Source organism: Labeo rohita, chromosome 2, assembly GCF_022985175.1.
Source record: "Labeo rohita strain BAU-BD-2019 chromosome 2, IGBB_LRoh.1.0, whole genome shotgun sequence".
Taxonomy (NCBI): domain Eukaryota; kingdom Metazoa; phylum Chordata; class Actinopteri; order Cypriniformes; family Cyprinidae; genus Labeo; species Labeo rohita.
Window position 1 is genome coordinate 32,278,757 of NC_066870.1, and position 15,876 is coordinate 32,294,632.

At 35.2% G+C, this 15,876-nt stretch overlaps 1 protein-coding gene across 2 annotated transcripts in view; it reads left to right on the forward strand.

Moving 5' to 3' along the window:
• The window catches only part of gpc5c (glypican 5c), a 151,525-nt gene that overhangs the window by 79,222 nt on the left and 56,427 nt on the right, over positions 1-15,876 (forward strand). For both annotated transcript variants that reach the window (XM_051095746.1, XM_051095753.1), the window contains one exon: positions 13,097-13,217. In XM_051095746.1, the coding sequence (XP_050951703.1) occupies positions 13,097-13,217 (121 nt within the window). The remainder of the gene's footprint in view (positions 1-13,096; positions 13,218-15,876) is intronic.

A 15,876-nucleotide genomic window follows, 5' to 3' on the forward strand; every position in this document is an offset into this window, starting at 1 on the left:
CAAAAGTTTACATACACCTTGCAGAATCTGCAAAATGTTAATTAATTTACCAAAATAAGAAGGGTCATACAAAATGCGTGTTATTTTATATCTAGTGCTGACCTGAATAAGATATTTCACATAAGTTAAAAAGAAAATTATAGTTGAATTTATTAAAAAAATCCTTCAGGTCCCTCAAATTCTTTGGTTTTTCAGCATTTTTGTGTATTTGAACCCTTTCCAGCAATGACTGTATGATTTTGCGATCCATCTTTTCACACTGAGGACAACTGAGCGACTCCTATGCAACAATTGCAGAAGGTTTAAATGGTCACTGGTGCTCAGAAGAAAACACAATGTGTTAAGAGCTGGGGGTGAAAACTTTTGAATTTGAAGATCAGGGTAAATGTAACTTATTTTGTCTTCTGGAAAACATATAGCTTCTGAAGGGCAGTACTAAATGAAAAAAGTCTGATATTTAGGCAAAATAATACAAATGTACACATCTTCATTCTGTTCAAAAGTTTACACCCCTGGCTATTAATGCATCACTTACCTTCTGGAGCATCAGTAAGCGTTTGAACCTTCTGTAATAGTTGCATATGAGTCCTTTAGTTGTACTTAGTGTGAAAAGATGGATCTCAAAATCATACAGTCATACAGTCATGCTGGAAAGGGTTCAAACACACAAAAATGCTGAAAAACCAAAGAATTTATGGGACCTGAAGGATTTTTCTGAAGAACAGCAGGTAGTTTAACTGTTCAGGACAAAGGAACTCATGAATGACTATCACTAAAAAAAACACAGCTGTGGATCATTCAGGTAACAACACAGTATCACGAATCAAGCGTATGTAAACTTTTGAACAGGGTCATTTTTATAAATTCAACTCTTATTTTCTCTTGTGGACTATGAACATCTTTTATGTGAAATATCTTATTCAGATCAGTACTAAATAAAAAATAACACACATTTTGTTTGATAATTAACATTTTGCAGATTCTTCAAGGTGTATGTAAACTTTTGACCTCAACTGTATATACTTTTTAACCACAAATGCTCGTCTTGCACTAGCTAGACTTCATGCATTACATAGTCATGTAAGTGTAAGTGCAAACCAGATGACGGCACCAACTGGGTGAATGTATTTTTAAAATGGCCTGTTTTTAACTTCTCACAGTGTCTTAACTTTCAATGCTTGTAGCTAGATTTGTGCATGATTATAATGTTGTTCCTCATCATTTGATGAATTCCCACAGCCACGTCCTGAACCACAGCACATCTGTTCATTTTGCTGAATATTCTGCTTTCACTGGAAGAAATGGCCCCACAATGATGGTGATTAAAAAGTACATAATGAAAACCTGATTCACAATGGCACTAAGTAATGTCTTGTTTCCTGTAGTTTAGCAGTAGAGTTTAGCAATTGTAATTGGCTCAATAAAGATCATTTGGAGAATTCTCCCTGCATGTGTGTTATTGCACTGCCCAACCGAATAAGAGGTGTGTTTCTTCCACACCCTGCTTGGTCTGTGGAGGGCAACTTCTAACGAGCCCCAACACAGGTAATAACAGACAAAAAAAGCCCTATCTTACCTCAGATACACTCTTCACCCTACAGTCACCCTTTCTCTTTGTGTGTATGTGTGTGCACCCTTTTGCATAACATTAATGGAGAGAGTTATTGATATTGCACTCAATAAAACACAACATGCATATCTGCTGCTGTTCAGTGCGGAAACATTGATGCTTTGTGTGTGTGTTAGACTGACCTTAGTGCCATATTCTTTTCTCTTGAGGAACAAGGCACACACACACACACATGATGCAGCTGTTGGCCACATGGGCATCTGTCCCTGCCACTGGCAGCCACAGTCTGCTTTCCCATGATCCCTCGGGGCGGCAGGCTTGGCTCGGGCTCTGTTCTGTGGTTTATCTCCATCATTTGCTCATCCTCACACACTCCCTGATCTTTCCATCTCTATAGGATTCCTTTTCTTCACATCTCTGTCTATTTTAAGCATTGTGCATCTCATTTTATTTGGCACGTATCCCGTCTGTATTGATTGGCATGCGTTCTCAGCGCAGATGTGTGTTTGGCACCGCCTGCAGGTCTGTCTCTGTCTAAAGTGTTATTTATGGATTTTAACGGACGCTTTCAATTCAAACATTTCCTGATTTTTTTTTTTTTTTTTCTTCACCAGAGACTGATTGTCTAGAGGTGAACTCATCAAATGTCTTTTAGTTTCCTCTGGGCATGGCACTGAAGAGTGCATCCAAACAACCTTCCAGTAACCAGATGGTCACATTAAATAACACAATGACCAAGTCTTTAGCAGACTGCCAGCTAACTTGTGCCACAGCCTGAGATCAGTGCATGTCGCCTGCTACAACAAAACTGAGGCGTAAAGGCTTTTAATTGGGATTCTTGGAAACAATGATTGTTCTAATGACCGTATATTCATCTGAGATGCATGAGTGTTTACGGAGTTCCTGTATAATTCAGTTCTGTGGTAAAACTGTTTGTCTTACAATGTTGGCCAGAGTTCTTCTCTGCTTAACCTTAGGCTGAGAAGCTGTGTACATTCTCTTGGAAAAAAATATGGCATGAAAACAGAAACTTCTTTTTAGTTGGGTGGAAAGTTACACTGTGAATCTTGTTGGCATGTAATATTGTGTTTACTAAAACAGTGATGAGGTTTGACTCATTATCACTGCTGACAGGTCTTTGATTGACAGGTGGAAATGACAATGGACCATTTGGACATTTTTTAAATAATTGACCATTTTAAAACTTAAATCCATGATGCATGTATGGATGGATATTTGGATAGATAGATAGATAGATAGATAGATAGATAGATAGATAGATAGATAGATAGATAGATAGATAGATAGATCTTTGGTAATATAGATGGATGGATGGTTAGATTAGATAGTTGGTAGATAGATAGATAGATAGATAGATAGATAGATAGATAGATAGATAGATAGATAGATAGATAGATAGATAGATAGATAGATAGATAGATGGATGGATGGATGGATGGATGGATAGATAGATGGATAGATAGATAGATCGATCTTTGGTAATATAGATGGATGGATGGTTAGATTAGATAGTTGGATAGATAGATAGATAGATAGATAGATAGATAGATAGATAGATAGATAGATAGATAGATAGATAGATAGATAGATAGATAGATAGATAGATAGATAGATAGATCGATCTTTGGTAATATAGATGGATGGATGGTTAGATTAGATGGTTGATTATATAGATAGATAGATAGATAGATAGATAGATAGATAGATAGATAGATAGATAGATGGATGGTTAGATTAGATAGTTGGTTATGTAGATAGATAGATAGATAGATAGATAGATAGATAGATAGATAGATAGATGGTAATATAGATGGATGGATGGTTAGATTAGATAGTTAGATAGATAGATAGATAGATAGATAGATAGATAGATAGATAGATAGATAGATAGATAGATAGATCTTTGGTAATATAGATGGATGGATGGTTAGATTAGATGGTTGATTATATAGATAGATAGATAGATAGATAGATAGATAGATGGTAATATAGATGGATGGATGGTTAGATTAGATAGTTGGTTATGTAGATAGATAGATAGATAATAGATAGATAGATAGATAGATAGATAGATAGATAGATAGATAGATAGATAGATAGATAGATAGATAGACGGTTATAGATAGATAGATAGATAGATAGATAGATAGATAGATAGATAGATAGATAGATAGATCTTTGGTAATATAGATGGATGGATGGTTAGATTAGATGGTTGATTATATAGATTGATACATAGATAGATAGATAGATAGATAGATAGATGGTAATATAGATGGATGGATGGTTAGATTAGATAGTTGGTTATGTAGATAGATAGATAGATAGATAGATAGATAGATAGATAGATAGATCATTGGTAATATGGATGGATGGGTGATTAGATTAGATAGTTGGTTATATAGATAGATAGATAGATAGATAGATAGATAGATAGATAGATGGTTATATAGATGGATATATAGATGGATGGATGGTTGGTTAGATAGATGGTTATATAGATAAATGGATGGTTAGTTATATAGATAGATAGATAGATAGATAGATAGATAGACTTGGCTTTGACGTGTCACTTCAGATGAATGACACCCTCTGTCAAGCACAAATCTTTTCAGAGCAGCTCATCCCTGGCACTGTTTGATTGCTGTTTTCGGTCTGGTTTGTCCTCTTGCAGGCAGGCTGCCGTTGTGTCTCTGTTCTGAGAAAGATGTATAGAGGACAATAGAGCTGTCCATTCCACAGGCAGCAGAGCAGCGTATTCTGAGAAAGTTAGAGAACTCCGAGCTTGTAATTTCCACGTCTGTGTCATGGCTCTCTCTCTGCCAGTTTATCGCGCTCCAAACCTCTAATTTATCCAGATCAGATTTGCACATTCTAGTGGTTCTCTTTCACTCACTGCCGCCCCATTAATTACAGAGCAGCTCTGCTATTTGCAATCTAAGATTCTGTTTCTTTTTTTCTTCTTTCTCCCACACCAATACTCGTCACGTTGGGACAGTTTTTTTTTACTTTTTTCCCATTTGTTTTGTTTTAAAACATATGAGAAGATGAAGTTTGCTAACGACCAAATAGAATGTTCTTCTATGGCATCATAAGGCTTTAAAGGGGTCAAATGACATGAGCGTCTTACCTCAGATCAGCTGTAACAGTCCGACCTCCATTGTTTCGATGCCGGAGCAGGGATGTAAATTAGACAAGAATATCTCTGAGCGATTGAGGTGTTGTGTTGCTGGATGTAATAATGAAACATAGTGGTCGTCATTTACTCCCGACATCTGAGCCGCTGAAGATGCAGTGGATTACTTTGGTTGTGAATGGAATGCGCCTCCCGATCTACATAAATGTGTTTATGTTCGTGCAAATCATTTGTGATCCAGCTTCACCTACAGCAGAAGTGAGTATAAGGTTTATTTTATGAATCTCTGCAATCACCTTTCCTAATAATGTGCTAGTTAGCAAGTTTCACGGCTAAATGTGCTAAATGCGGCTGAAGTAAACAATCTCTCAGAGCAGCTTGTCACTCCACAGAAAGAAGAGAGGCCAGCAGAGCCCATTTGCATTTAAAGGAACAATCCCTCGGAATGTAATGATTTTTGCTAAGCTGATTTTGACAAGATAAAAATGGTGTTGTTTTATACAACCACTGAGAATTTTTAACCAAAGTATATCATAGACTTTTCATTAAGACCTTAAAGAATCATATCAACTTGTGGAAAATGGGCATCCGATGACCCCTTTAAGAACATTTTTGGATGCGTCATTTTTAAGAATGCAGATAAATGTGCAACACAGTTCCCAAAATTGTCATCTTCTGTTTTACATGTTTCACATTTTTTGCTTCCTAATGACCAGAAGCATTTACATGTGCATTTCATGCTTAACAATCATTAATTTTCAAAGCTGGAATCATCGGTTTCCATGGAACTCTTGGAACGCAGTGATTATGGAATGTTTGCAACATTAAGTTGCTTCAAGCTGGGAACCGGACAGCATCCTGTCAGAGATGCTTTTAATGTGTTTATTTTTTGCATTTTTATTCAAAGTTTGTTTTTATTTGTATTGTTGAGTATATTTATACCGTAACTAAGGCTGTGTGAGCTGTTTATGTTATTAGATTGTGTTTATTGAGTTTTAATTTTCAAATGTATTTCCATTTGTTTAGTTTTCATTCATTTTCATTTTTCAGTTTATTTGTCTTTTGTTTTTTATATGTTTTTAACATACATTATATAAAAACATGAAATACACATTTTTCATTTTATATGATTTTCAAATACTTTGCAGTTTCAAGTAAAATAGCATGTTACAACCGGTTGTTTGATTCACATTTAACTCTTCCTTGAAGTTTTTTTTTTTTTTTTTTTTTGGTTTAAATTTCTCTGGAGAAAATGAATGGGGTAAAAAAAAACTGCTGAACCGTGCCCGACTTCTATTAACACAATCTCTTCATACTTATCTTTCTGCGAGAGAGAGCAGATTACAGTAATGCAGAATGATCCTGCAATAAAAAAAAGATGTCCAGACTAGAGCAAATACTAGTTGTTGAATCATTAGAGAGAGAGAGTGAGTGTGAGTGTGTGTGTGTTCAATAAGGAGGATTCTACTGTAGGATTCTTTCTCTTCTAACTCTCTCCTCTGGGTCACGCCCAGGGATTATAGGCTTTCTTAGTACACCATCATTAAGAGAAAGAGAGTGTGAGCCTTTCTCTTTGAGACAACATATTAAAGCAGCAAAAAATTGCCTTTGTATGTGCCTGGAGAACTTGTGTTTAGAGTACGAAGCAACTCTTCCAACCTTTCAGACATCTGTAGTGAGAGCCGATACATCAGTCTGTCCTTCCTTGATCCAGCAGGTTGATCTTTACTGAGAAACCAGGCTCACTGTTTACATTTTAAAGAGCAGGTCATATGGGTTTTATAAAAATATCTTTTTAGCAGTTTGTAACGTAGCTGTCCTTCAATGTAAACAATCTGCAAAGTTGTTAATCAAAAAGTGCAACATACATAAAGAGTTGACTCAGGATCGCCTTAACGAGTTGTCATATTTTCGAATCTTCTGCCTGAATGATAGGCCTGCCCGCGAAAAACAGTCTGACCTGCCCACTAACACTTCAGCTAGTTAGTGTGTTTACGCCATGTTGCAAAGACACTGTGTTCTGCGCTGTGAAAGCACAACCTGTAATTATGATTAATACGTTATGTGTACATTTTTAAACGAGTGCTCAAAATATCTATTTTTTTTTTGTGCTAATATGTGAGATATACCCATTGGGCATGTTACTTTTAAAAAGTAATTAGTTATAGTTACTAGTTACTTCTCACAAATAGTAACTGAGTTAGTAACTGAGTTGCGTCATTATAAAAGTAAGTAATTACCAGGGAAAGTAACTATTATGTTACTTTAGAAAAAAAAAAAGTGAAATAACTTGGATGCCCCAATATTAAATATGTTAAATGAATGAAATTTAAATGAAATGAATGAAATTTTTAGTTTATATATATATAAACAGTCAAGCATTATAATAGGACGTGATAGTCTAGCATTGAAGTTTAGTAATTAGAACTTTAGTAATTAGAATAACCATGTATGAATGCATATTTGTCATGTTGACTGAACTAAGATATTTTTTGTGATTTGGTGTTTCTATAAAAAAGGGGGAAAAATAAAAACAATACTGATGACATAACAAAACTACTACAAATTCTACTGCTAATAACAATATAAAATGCACCAAGAATGAGCTGTGGGTTCACATTGTCTGTGTTCACTCAAGCTGATTTGCTGGAATCAAAACAGTAATAGGTGAGCGTCAGCCAATGAGATTTCGGTAGTTCCGCCTACTACCGGAGAAAACGGCAGTTCTTAAAAGCTGAAGAGTTCCAAAGGAACTCTGTTATTTTGACAGGAAAATACAGCAAAGAATATCGTTTACATGTAGCGTGTCAGTTCTGTATGGTATATAAGACTCTCTCGCTCTGTATGTTTCTTTGTGTGTGTGTGAGACAAAGCGACGGCTAGTTATGTACCTTCACACTAGAGTTTATGGTTCGTTAAATGCAGGTATGCTGTGCATCCATTCAGATGAATTAAAAAATAAAATTATAATATTTAAATTATAATAATGCCGCATTTTATTGTCAGTAACGGTAACGACGTTGTAACGGAAGAAACAGTCGTTTGTTTGATTACTCGTTACTGAAAAAAAGAACACAGTTAGTAACGCCGTTTATTTATAACAGCGTTATTCCCATCACTGGATATACCTAGTGCAGCTTTAGGTTTCTAGGAAAACCACAGTGTTGTTATGAAATAGTTCTGATAATTTGCTGTGAACCCACTCTTTCCTAAGAATGTGTTGATAAATGTAGACTGTTGTTCTAATTACTTTGTTCAATAATAATGTAACTTAGACATATTTTAGTTTACAAACTGCATGTTTCATCAGTTAGTCACATTAGCACTCACTAATGTATCCACTAATAATGTTTTATTATCTGTTTATAGTTAAGCAGCTAAACTTTAGCTGTGTGCACGATTTGCTTGCATAAGTGTTAAACAAAATGTTTTTATGTCATTATTTTAAGAACAGATTGGAGCACTGTATTATTGTTTTATGTAAAGGTGCATGAGGGGAGGGTTGCCAGGTTTTTCCAACAAGACCTGCCCAATTTCCACTCAAAACACTTAGAGGGGGGTTCCCCATTAAAAATCACCTTTCATGGTGTAACATACACACTTTTTGTCAGGGTTCCTCTGGTAAATTCGCATTCCAGGGGCTAAATATGACGTTATTGGGGTTGCTTTACCCTGCAAACTTCCAAAACAACCACAGACTTGCAACACAGCAACACAGATGGTAGCATTCGCTAACTTGCTCAAGTGAGTCTCAAATTAATTTAGAGATAGTGATAGTTCACCCAAAAATGAAAATTCTTTCATTAATTACTCGCCCTCATTTTGTTTCAAACCTGTAATACATCTTCATCTTCAGAACACAAATTAAGACATTTTTGATGAAATCTGAGAGCTTTCTGACCCTGCATTAAATAAAGCAAATGACACGTTTAAGGCCAAAAAGGTAGTAAGGACATTGTTAAAATAGTCCATGTGAGATCAGAGTTCAACCATAGATTTATGAAGCTATGAGAATCCTTTTTGTAGAAAGAAAGAAAAAATAACGACTATTAATGAACATTATGGTTAAACCCCTGATGCCACATGGGTAGTGGGAAAGTTGTAGTGCTGTCTATGCTTAGAAAGCTCTTGGATTTTATCAAAAATATATTAAGATTAATATTACTCTCAGAATTTTCATTTTTGGGTGAACTACCCCTTTAATTGTGCATGTCGCTGAGCTGCTACTTTTATAGATTGTTTTTATAATATTAAGATTATCAGCACATCAGTTGTAGAAGACGATAATCAGATGAGACGTAAGTCTGAGAGGTAAGATATTGGATACAGCTGAATTTTATATAATAAATGCATGTAGAAAGCAAATAGATTTTTGATTGCAGTATGTTTACAGCATTGAAACTGATTAATTGGAAGACTTTGAGAAGCAACTCAATAACTAAATTTCGAGCCAGGAAAGATTGAAAACCCACACTTCAAGGTTGGGCCAACAAAAAAACAAAATCTAATCTTCAGAATCTTTGACTATGCAAAATGCAAACTAAATATTGTTGCATCATTATTTAACCAGCCACCGGTCAGTGCTATGGCTATGGAAGTGTTTGTGGCGTGTAGGTTGTAGGAATGATTCATAAGCAACCTCCATTGTGCCCTTGGGAAAGGCATTTTAGTGTTACTTTGTGTGGTGGTATCATAACATGAGTTAATTTCATGCATTAGAAAACATTTTAATCATATTTATAGCTATAATCCAATAATAAAAAAGAGCCCCCACACAAAATTCAGTTAATGTTCACAGCCACACGCACAACCCAATATGCATACAGTATTTATTCTGTTTGTGCTCACATCACATTTTAAAATTGGGCGATGCATAATGTATTTTTTGTGTGTGGGTTGAAAATTCACGCTTTTTGAAATAATACTGGAAAATTTTTTTTTGGAACAGCATGATAAGAGAGAAAAAAAGGTGTACTGCTCTTGTAATTAGATGTCTCCTGTGTGTGCGTGCAGGTCTTTAGGACTTTTGGGAGAGCAGTTAACTTTCCTTTATGAACTGATAATTCTTCTTTTTTATCACTTGATTTTTCTTCTCCACCTAATAACTCCTCTCTGTTCTACTCCTCCTTTCACCCTGTGGCTTGTCCGTTGCAGTAATTCAGTCCTGGATGGACGCTTCATTAGTGCGGTAGCTACTGTTCCAGAACCCAGAGGTGCCAGGAATAAATGTGTCTGCCCACTCGGCACTTCAGTTTATCCCTCAGTCTGGTCTTCAAACACAGCTCCCCAATTGACAATGCACAAATTCAGCCTCAGTTGAGTCAAAATGTTCTTTAGTTGCACCTCAATACAAACCCTCAGGATCATCATTCATGGACAGATACCCTCAAGAACAACAGACCCCCAGGAACAATGTGCCTCAAAGCAAACCCTTAAGAACAATGTACCTCAACTTCAGTATAAGCCCTCAAGAACAACATTCCTCAGTCTCAATACAAACCCTCAAGAACAACGTTTTTCAACACAGACCAACAAGAAAAATGTACCTCAATGCCAAGCCTCAGGAACAGTGTATTTCTAACAGTGGTTACTTTTTTGAATGAGCTTTTATTATTAGATATTCATTTAATTTTAATTTATTTTAGTAATTTTATGTGGTTTTTTCTTAGTTTAGTTTTGTATATTTGTGTTTAACACTAATTTATTTTTATTCTGTCTTTAGCTATTTTAATACTAATCTTAAAAAATCTAAGATACAGGAAAAAAACAGTAAAATGGAGAAATATTATTACAGTTTAAACTAATAGTTTTCTATTTTTAATATATTTTAAAATATAATTTATTCCTGTGATGCAAAGGTGAATTTTTATCAGCCATCACTCCAGTCTTTAGTGTTGTTGTGTTGCATATTATTGTTTTATTTATTTATTTATTTTGAACCTTATTTTTTTAGGATTCTTTGATGAATAAAAAGTTAAAAAAGTACAGTATTTATTTAAAATAGATATCTTTTCTAAGTCTTTGCTTTCACTTTTTATCAATTTAACACATCCTTAGTGAATAAAAGTATTAATTTCTTTACAAAAAAAAGAACAAAAATTTACTGAACCCAAACTTTTAAATGGTAGTTTTGTTACAAAAAATTACTATTTTAAATAAATGCTATTCTTTTTAACAGCATTTCACAGGTTTCACAAAGTTTCACAGGTTCCAACAAAATATTAAGCAGCACAACTGTTTTCAACACTGATAATAGATCAGCATATTTGAATGATTTCTGAAGGATCATGTGACTCTGATGCTGAAAATTCAGCTTTGCATCATAGGAATAAATTATATTTTAAAATATATTAATATAGAAAATGGTTATTTTACATTGAAGTAATACTTCACAATATTACTGTTTTTACATTTTTTTTTATTAAATAAATGCAGCCTTAATGAGCATAAGAACCTTAAAAAAAAAAAAATCTCACTGATACCAAACTTTTGAATGGCAGTGTAAATATATTATATTTAATAATATATAAATATTTAATAATGTAAATTATTATTAAAAATGACTCTTTTCTCATATTTTTAGTTTTCGTTTTAATTGTAGTAGTTGTGTAGTAATATTTATTGTATTTCTGTTTAGCTTTATTTTAATTTTATTTTATTTTAGTACTTCACCTTAAGCTTATTTGTGACGCTAGACCACAAAACCAGTCGTATGGGTCCTTTTTTTCCGAAATTGAGATTTATACATTATCTGAAAGCTGATGTATGGTTTATTAAGATAGGACGAGATTTGACCAAGATACAACTATTTGGAAATCTGGAATCTGAGGGTGCAAAAAAATCAAATATTGAGAAAATCGCCTTTAAAGTTGTCCAAATGTAGTTCTTAGCAATGCATATTACTAATCAAAAATTAAGTTTTTAAATATTTATTATTTAATAGCCTGGTAGGGAGTGCGCCGACATGCAGCGCTGTTGTGCTACGGGCGTCCCGAGTTCGAATCCCGGCTCGAGAACCTTTCCCGATCCCGCCCCGTTCTCTCACTTTGCTTCCTGTCCTGTATGATCTGTCCTATCGCAACAAGGCCAAAAATAAATCTATAAATAAATAAATAAATAAAAATATCTTAATGGAACATGTTCTTTACTTAATATCCTAATGATTTTTGGCATAAAAGAAAAAAATAGATAATTTTGACCTATTCAATGTATTTTTGACTACTTGAGACTGGTTTTGTGGTCCAGGGTCATATTTATTTCAATTAGTTGCCAGGTCAATATTGTTTTCGTTCCTTTCTTTTTAAGATTTTTAATTGTTTTAATTTGCGTTGCAGGCATCCTGGGTTCAAATCCCGGCTAGGGGACCTTTCCCGGTCCTGTTTCGCTTTCTGTCTGCTCTACACTTTCCTATCATAATAAAATTGGAAAACAATACAAATACACCAAAAAATACAAATAAAATAAAACAATAACTCTGACCTCAAACCTTCAAGAACAATAGACTCCAACAAGAACAACAAACCTCAACACACAGTAGATCTTCAGGGATAATCTTAACCTTAACACAAACATTCAGCCACAAAGTACTTCAAAAAGCACAATCTGCTTTATTCTCATCCCTTAGTCAGCTCCAGCACCCCTGTTTAAGCTCTGCTTCCTTTTCCAGGTTGTCCTCATTCTCCTTAGGGCCATCCTTTCTTCCCCTTTGTCATTATTTCTGACTTTCTCTTCTTATATCTTTCTTTAATCCTCCCTTTGGTCTCACCTTAATCATGTATTCTCAAACCTTTCCTGTTATCTCTAATATAAGTCTTACTCTCTGTTCGTTTTTCCTTAGACTACATGAATTATTGCACCTCAGATTCATTCCAAACTGTCAGACTTTATTTTCATCTTTCTCATTTGACATTTAGCAATATTCTCTACTAATAAGAGATCTCTCACCTATTCTTGTAGTATGCAAGCTGTTCAGTCACATTTCTCTATTGTTTCCTACAAGACTCCAATTAGCCTCATTTCTAACCCTCGGTTACACAGTATCTTCTCTATTATTATTCCAAAGCAGTGTTTTCTCACCCACTGTCTCATCAATACTCTCAAATATATCCTCCCCTCCCCTCCCACAGCACACACACCAACAATTAGACTTTATAATGTCTCATTTCTGTCAGGGGATCTAGAAGTCCAGGCCGTATTGATCTCTTAAGCTGTCAGGACAGAATACCATCCATGTCATGGCAAAGCCAAACAGTAGATTGAAGATTTAGCTTCCAAAAGAGCCCCAACAAGAAGCTGGTTACTGATGGGGCTTCATGGTGTAAATAACAGCTGATCTCTTATTTTTTTGTCTTTCTCTTTCTTTCTTTCAGTTATACTGCAAGAGTGGTGGGCAATGGAGTTCGTGCTCAAAGACAGAATCCAGAAGTAAGGGTCAGAGGTGCTGACCCTGTGCTTATGGATGTCAAAAACAAGCTTGAGCTCTTCAACATGGTAAGGAACATCATTTGGTGACTCTATTGCACACACATATAAAGGGATCTTAAAGGAACACTCCACTTTTTTTGAAAATAGCTCATTTTCCAACTCACCTAGAGTTGAACACTTGAGTTTTACTGTTTTTGAATCCATTCAGCTGATCTCCGGGTCTGGCGTTAGCACTTTTAGCATAGTTTAGCATAGATCATTTAATCCGATTAGACTGTTAGCATCTCACTCAAAAATGACCAAAGAGTTTAGATATTTTTCCTATTTAAACTTGACTTTTCTGTAGTTACATCGTGTACAAAGATGGACGAAAAATGAAAAGTTGCGATTTTCTAGGTCGATATGGCTAGAAACTATACTCTCATTTTGGCATAATAATCAAGGAACTTTGCTGCCTGGTGCAGCAGGCGCAATGATATTACACAGCTGTCAACTCTGCTGGCTGTAACTTTGCATCTACACAAACTTAGTGCCGGTCACTTTCACGCTGCGTAATATCAATGCGCCTGCTGCACCCATGGTACGGCAGCAAAGTTCCTTGATTATTACGCCGGAATGAGAGTATAGTTCCTAGCCATATCAGCCTAGAAAATCACAACTTTTCATTTTCCGTCAGTCCTTAGTACATGATGTAACTACAGAAGAGTCAAGTTTTAAATAGGAAAAATATTGTCATTATATATGGTCATTTTTGAGGGAGACCAGACCCGGAGATCAGCTGAATGGATTCGAAAACGGTAAAACTCAACTGTCTAACTCTAGGGGAGTTGGACAATGAGCCTATTTTCAAAAAACGTGGAGTGTTCCTTTAAAAGAGAAGTCCACTTCCAGAACAACAATTTGCAGATAATGTATTCACCCCCTTGTATCCAAGATGTTCATGTCTTTCTTTCTTCAGTCGTAAAGAAATTGTGTTTTTTGAGAAAACCATTTCAGGATTTTTCTTCATATAATGGACTGATATGGTGCCCCGAGTTTGAACTTCCAAAATGCAGTTTAAATGCGTCTTCAAACGATCCCAAATGTGGTTGCAAATGATCAACCCAGCCGAGGAAGAATGGTCTTGTCTAGCAAAACCATCGGTTATTTTGATTAAAAAAATACAATTTAAATACTTTTTAATCTCAAACGCTCGTCTTGTCTTGCTCTCCCTAAACTCTGTGTATTCTGGCTCAAGACAGTTAGGGTATGTCGAAAAACTCTGATCGTATTTTTTTCCCTCAACTTCAAAAATCATTTCAAAATCATCCTATATCGCTGCAGAAGTTCTGACCCAGTCTTTGCGAAGTGAACATGCAAAGAAGATCAAACACCCTTAACAAAAAAGGTAAAACAGCAATATAGGACGATTTTGAGTTTGAGAAAATATGATCGGAGTTTTTCGACATACCCTAACTGTCTTGAGCCAGAATACACAGAGTTCAGGGAGAGCAAGACAAGATGAGTGTTTGATATTAAAAAGTAAACAAATTGTATTATTTTTCTGAAATAATCAGACACTTCTTCCTCAGCTGGGATCGTTTCCAACCGCATTTGGGATCGTTTGAAGCCACATTTAAACTGCATTTTGGAAGTTCAAACTCGGGGCACCATAGCAGTCCATTATATGGAGAAAAATCCTGAAATGTTTTCCACAAAAAAAAAACAATTTTTGTACGACTGAAGAAAGACATGAACATCTTGGATGACAAGGAGGTGAGTACATTATCTGTAAATTGTTGTTCTGGATATGGACTTCTCCTTTAAAAGGATAGTTCACCTAAAAATAAAACATCTGATCAGTTATAAATCAGAGCAACAAGGTTGTTTATTATATGCATGTATTGAACTAGTACAATAAAAGAAAACTCAACTTTTCCAACGCTAATCACATCAGGCAGTGTTGTCGGCCCACTGTAGGCAGTGTGAAGAAATGTGCTGATGTCTTCAGAAACTTTTTCCTGTTGTTGTTTGTGATGTTCTGTGCTCATTCTGATAGACCTGATGGAGCAGTCATGCATTAGCGGTGTGGCAGAAAACAAGGGCAGATGGTTCTTTTTCAGATGTGAATTAAACATCTCATCAAACTGATTCCGATGTTCTTCAAAAATTAACTAACAGATGAAACCTCCACCTGATTAACGGCACCCAGTACAGTCTCTGAGATGTAACAGCTTTGGCTGTGAAGGAAGGGAGCTGTCACAAGTGGAAGTAAGACTGATTCTGATGGGAAGTAAAGAATTAAAGAGGAGAAATGAGAACTGGCAGGGGATGTAGATTGAATCTGGGCAGACTGACCTAACAGAGTCATCTGACTGCCTTGTGAACTGGTGGCAGCAGTAAACAACGATGAGAACGTTATGGCCTAATGCACACACACTGTACACACAGCGGCTTTAACTCACACAAATTGTGCATTGTATTCCGTTTGAAGTAGAATGAAAATAATCCAGTTCATCAAAATGATTATGAGCTATAAATTGATTTTTAAGTGAGTTATGTAAAAGTGGTGATTTTTTTTTTTTTTTTTTTTTTTTTTTTTTTTTTTTTTTTTTAAAGTTTTATTTAATGATTTATTAATGTTTTATTTATTTAATTACTGTCATTTAAAGTTTCACTATTATTTATTTATTTAGAATGCTAATATTTTATTGTGTTAAAACACAGTTGATTTTACTGTTTTGGG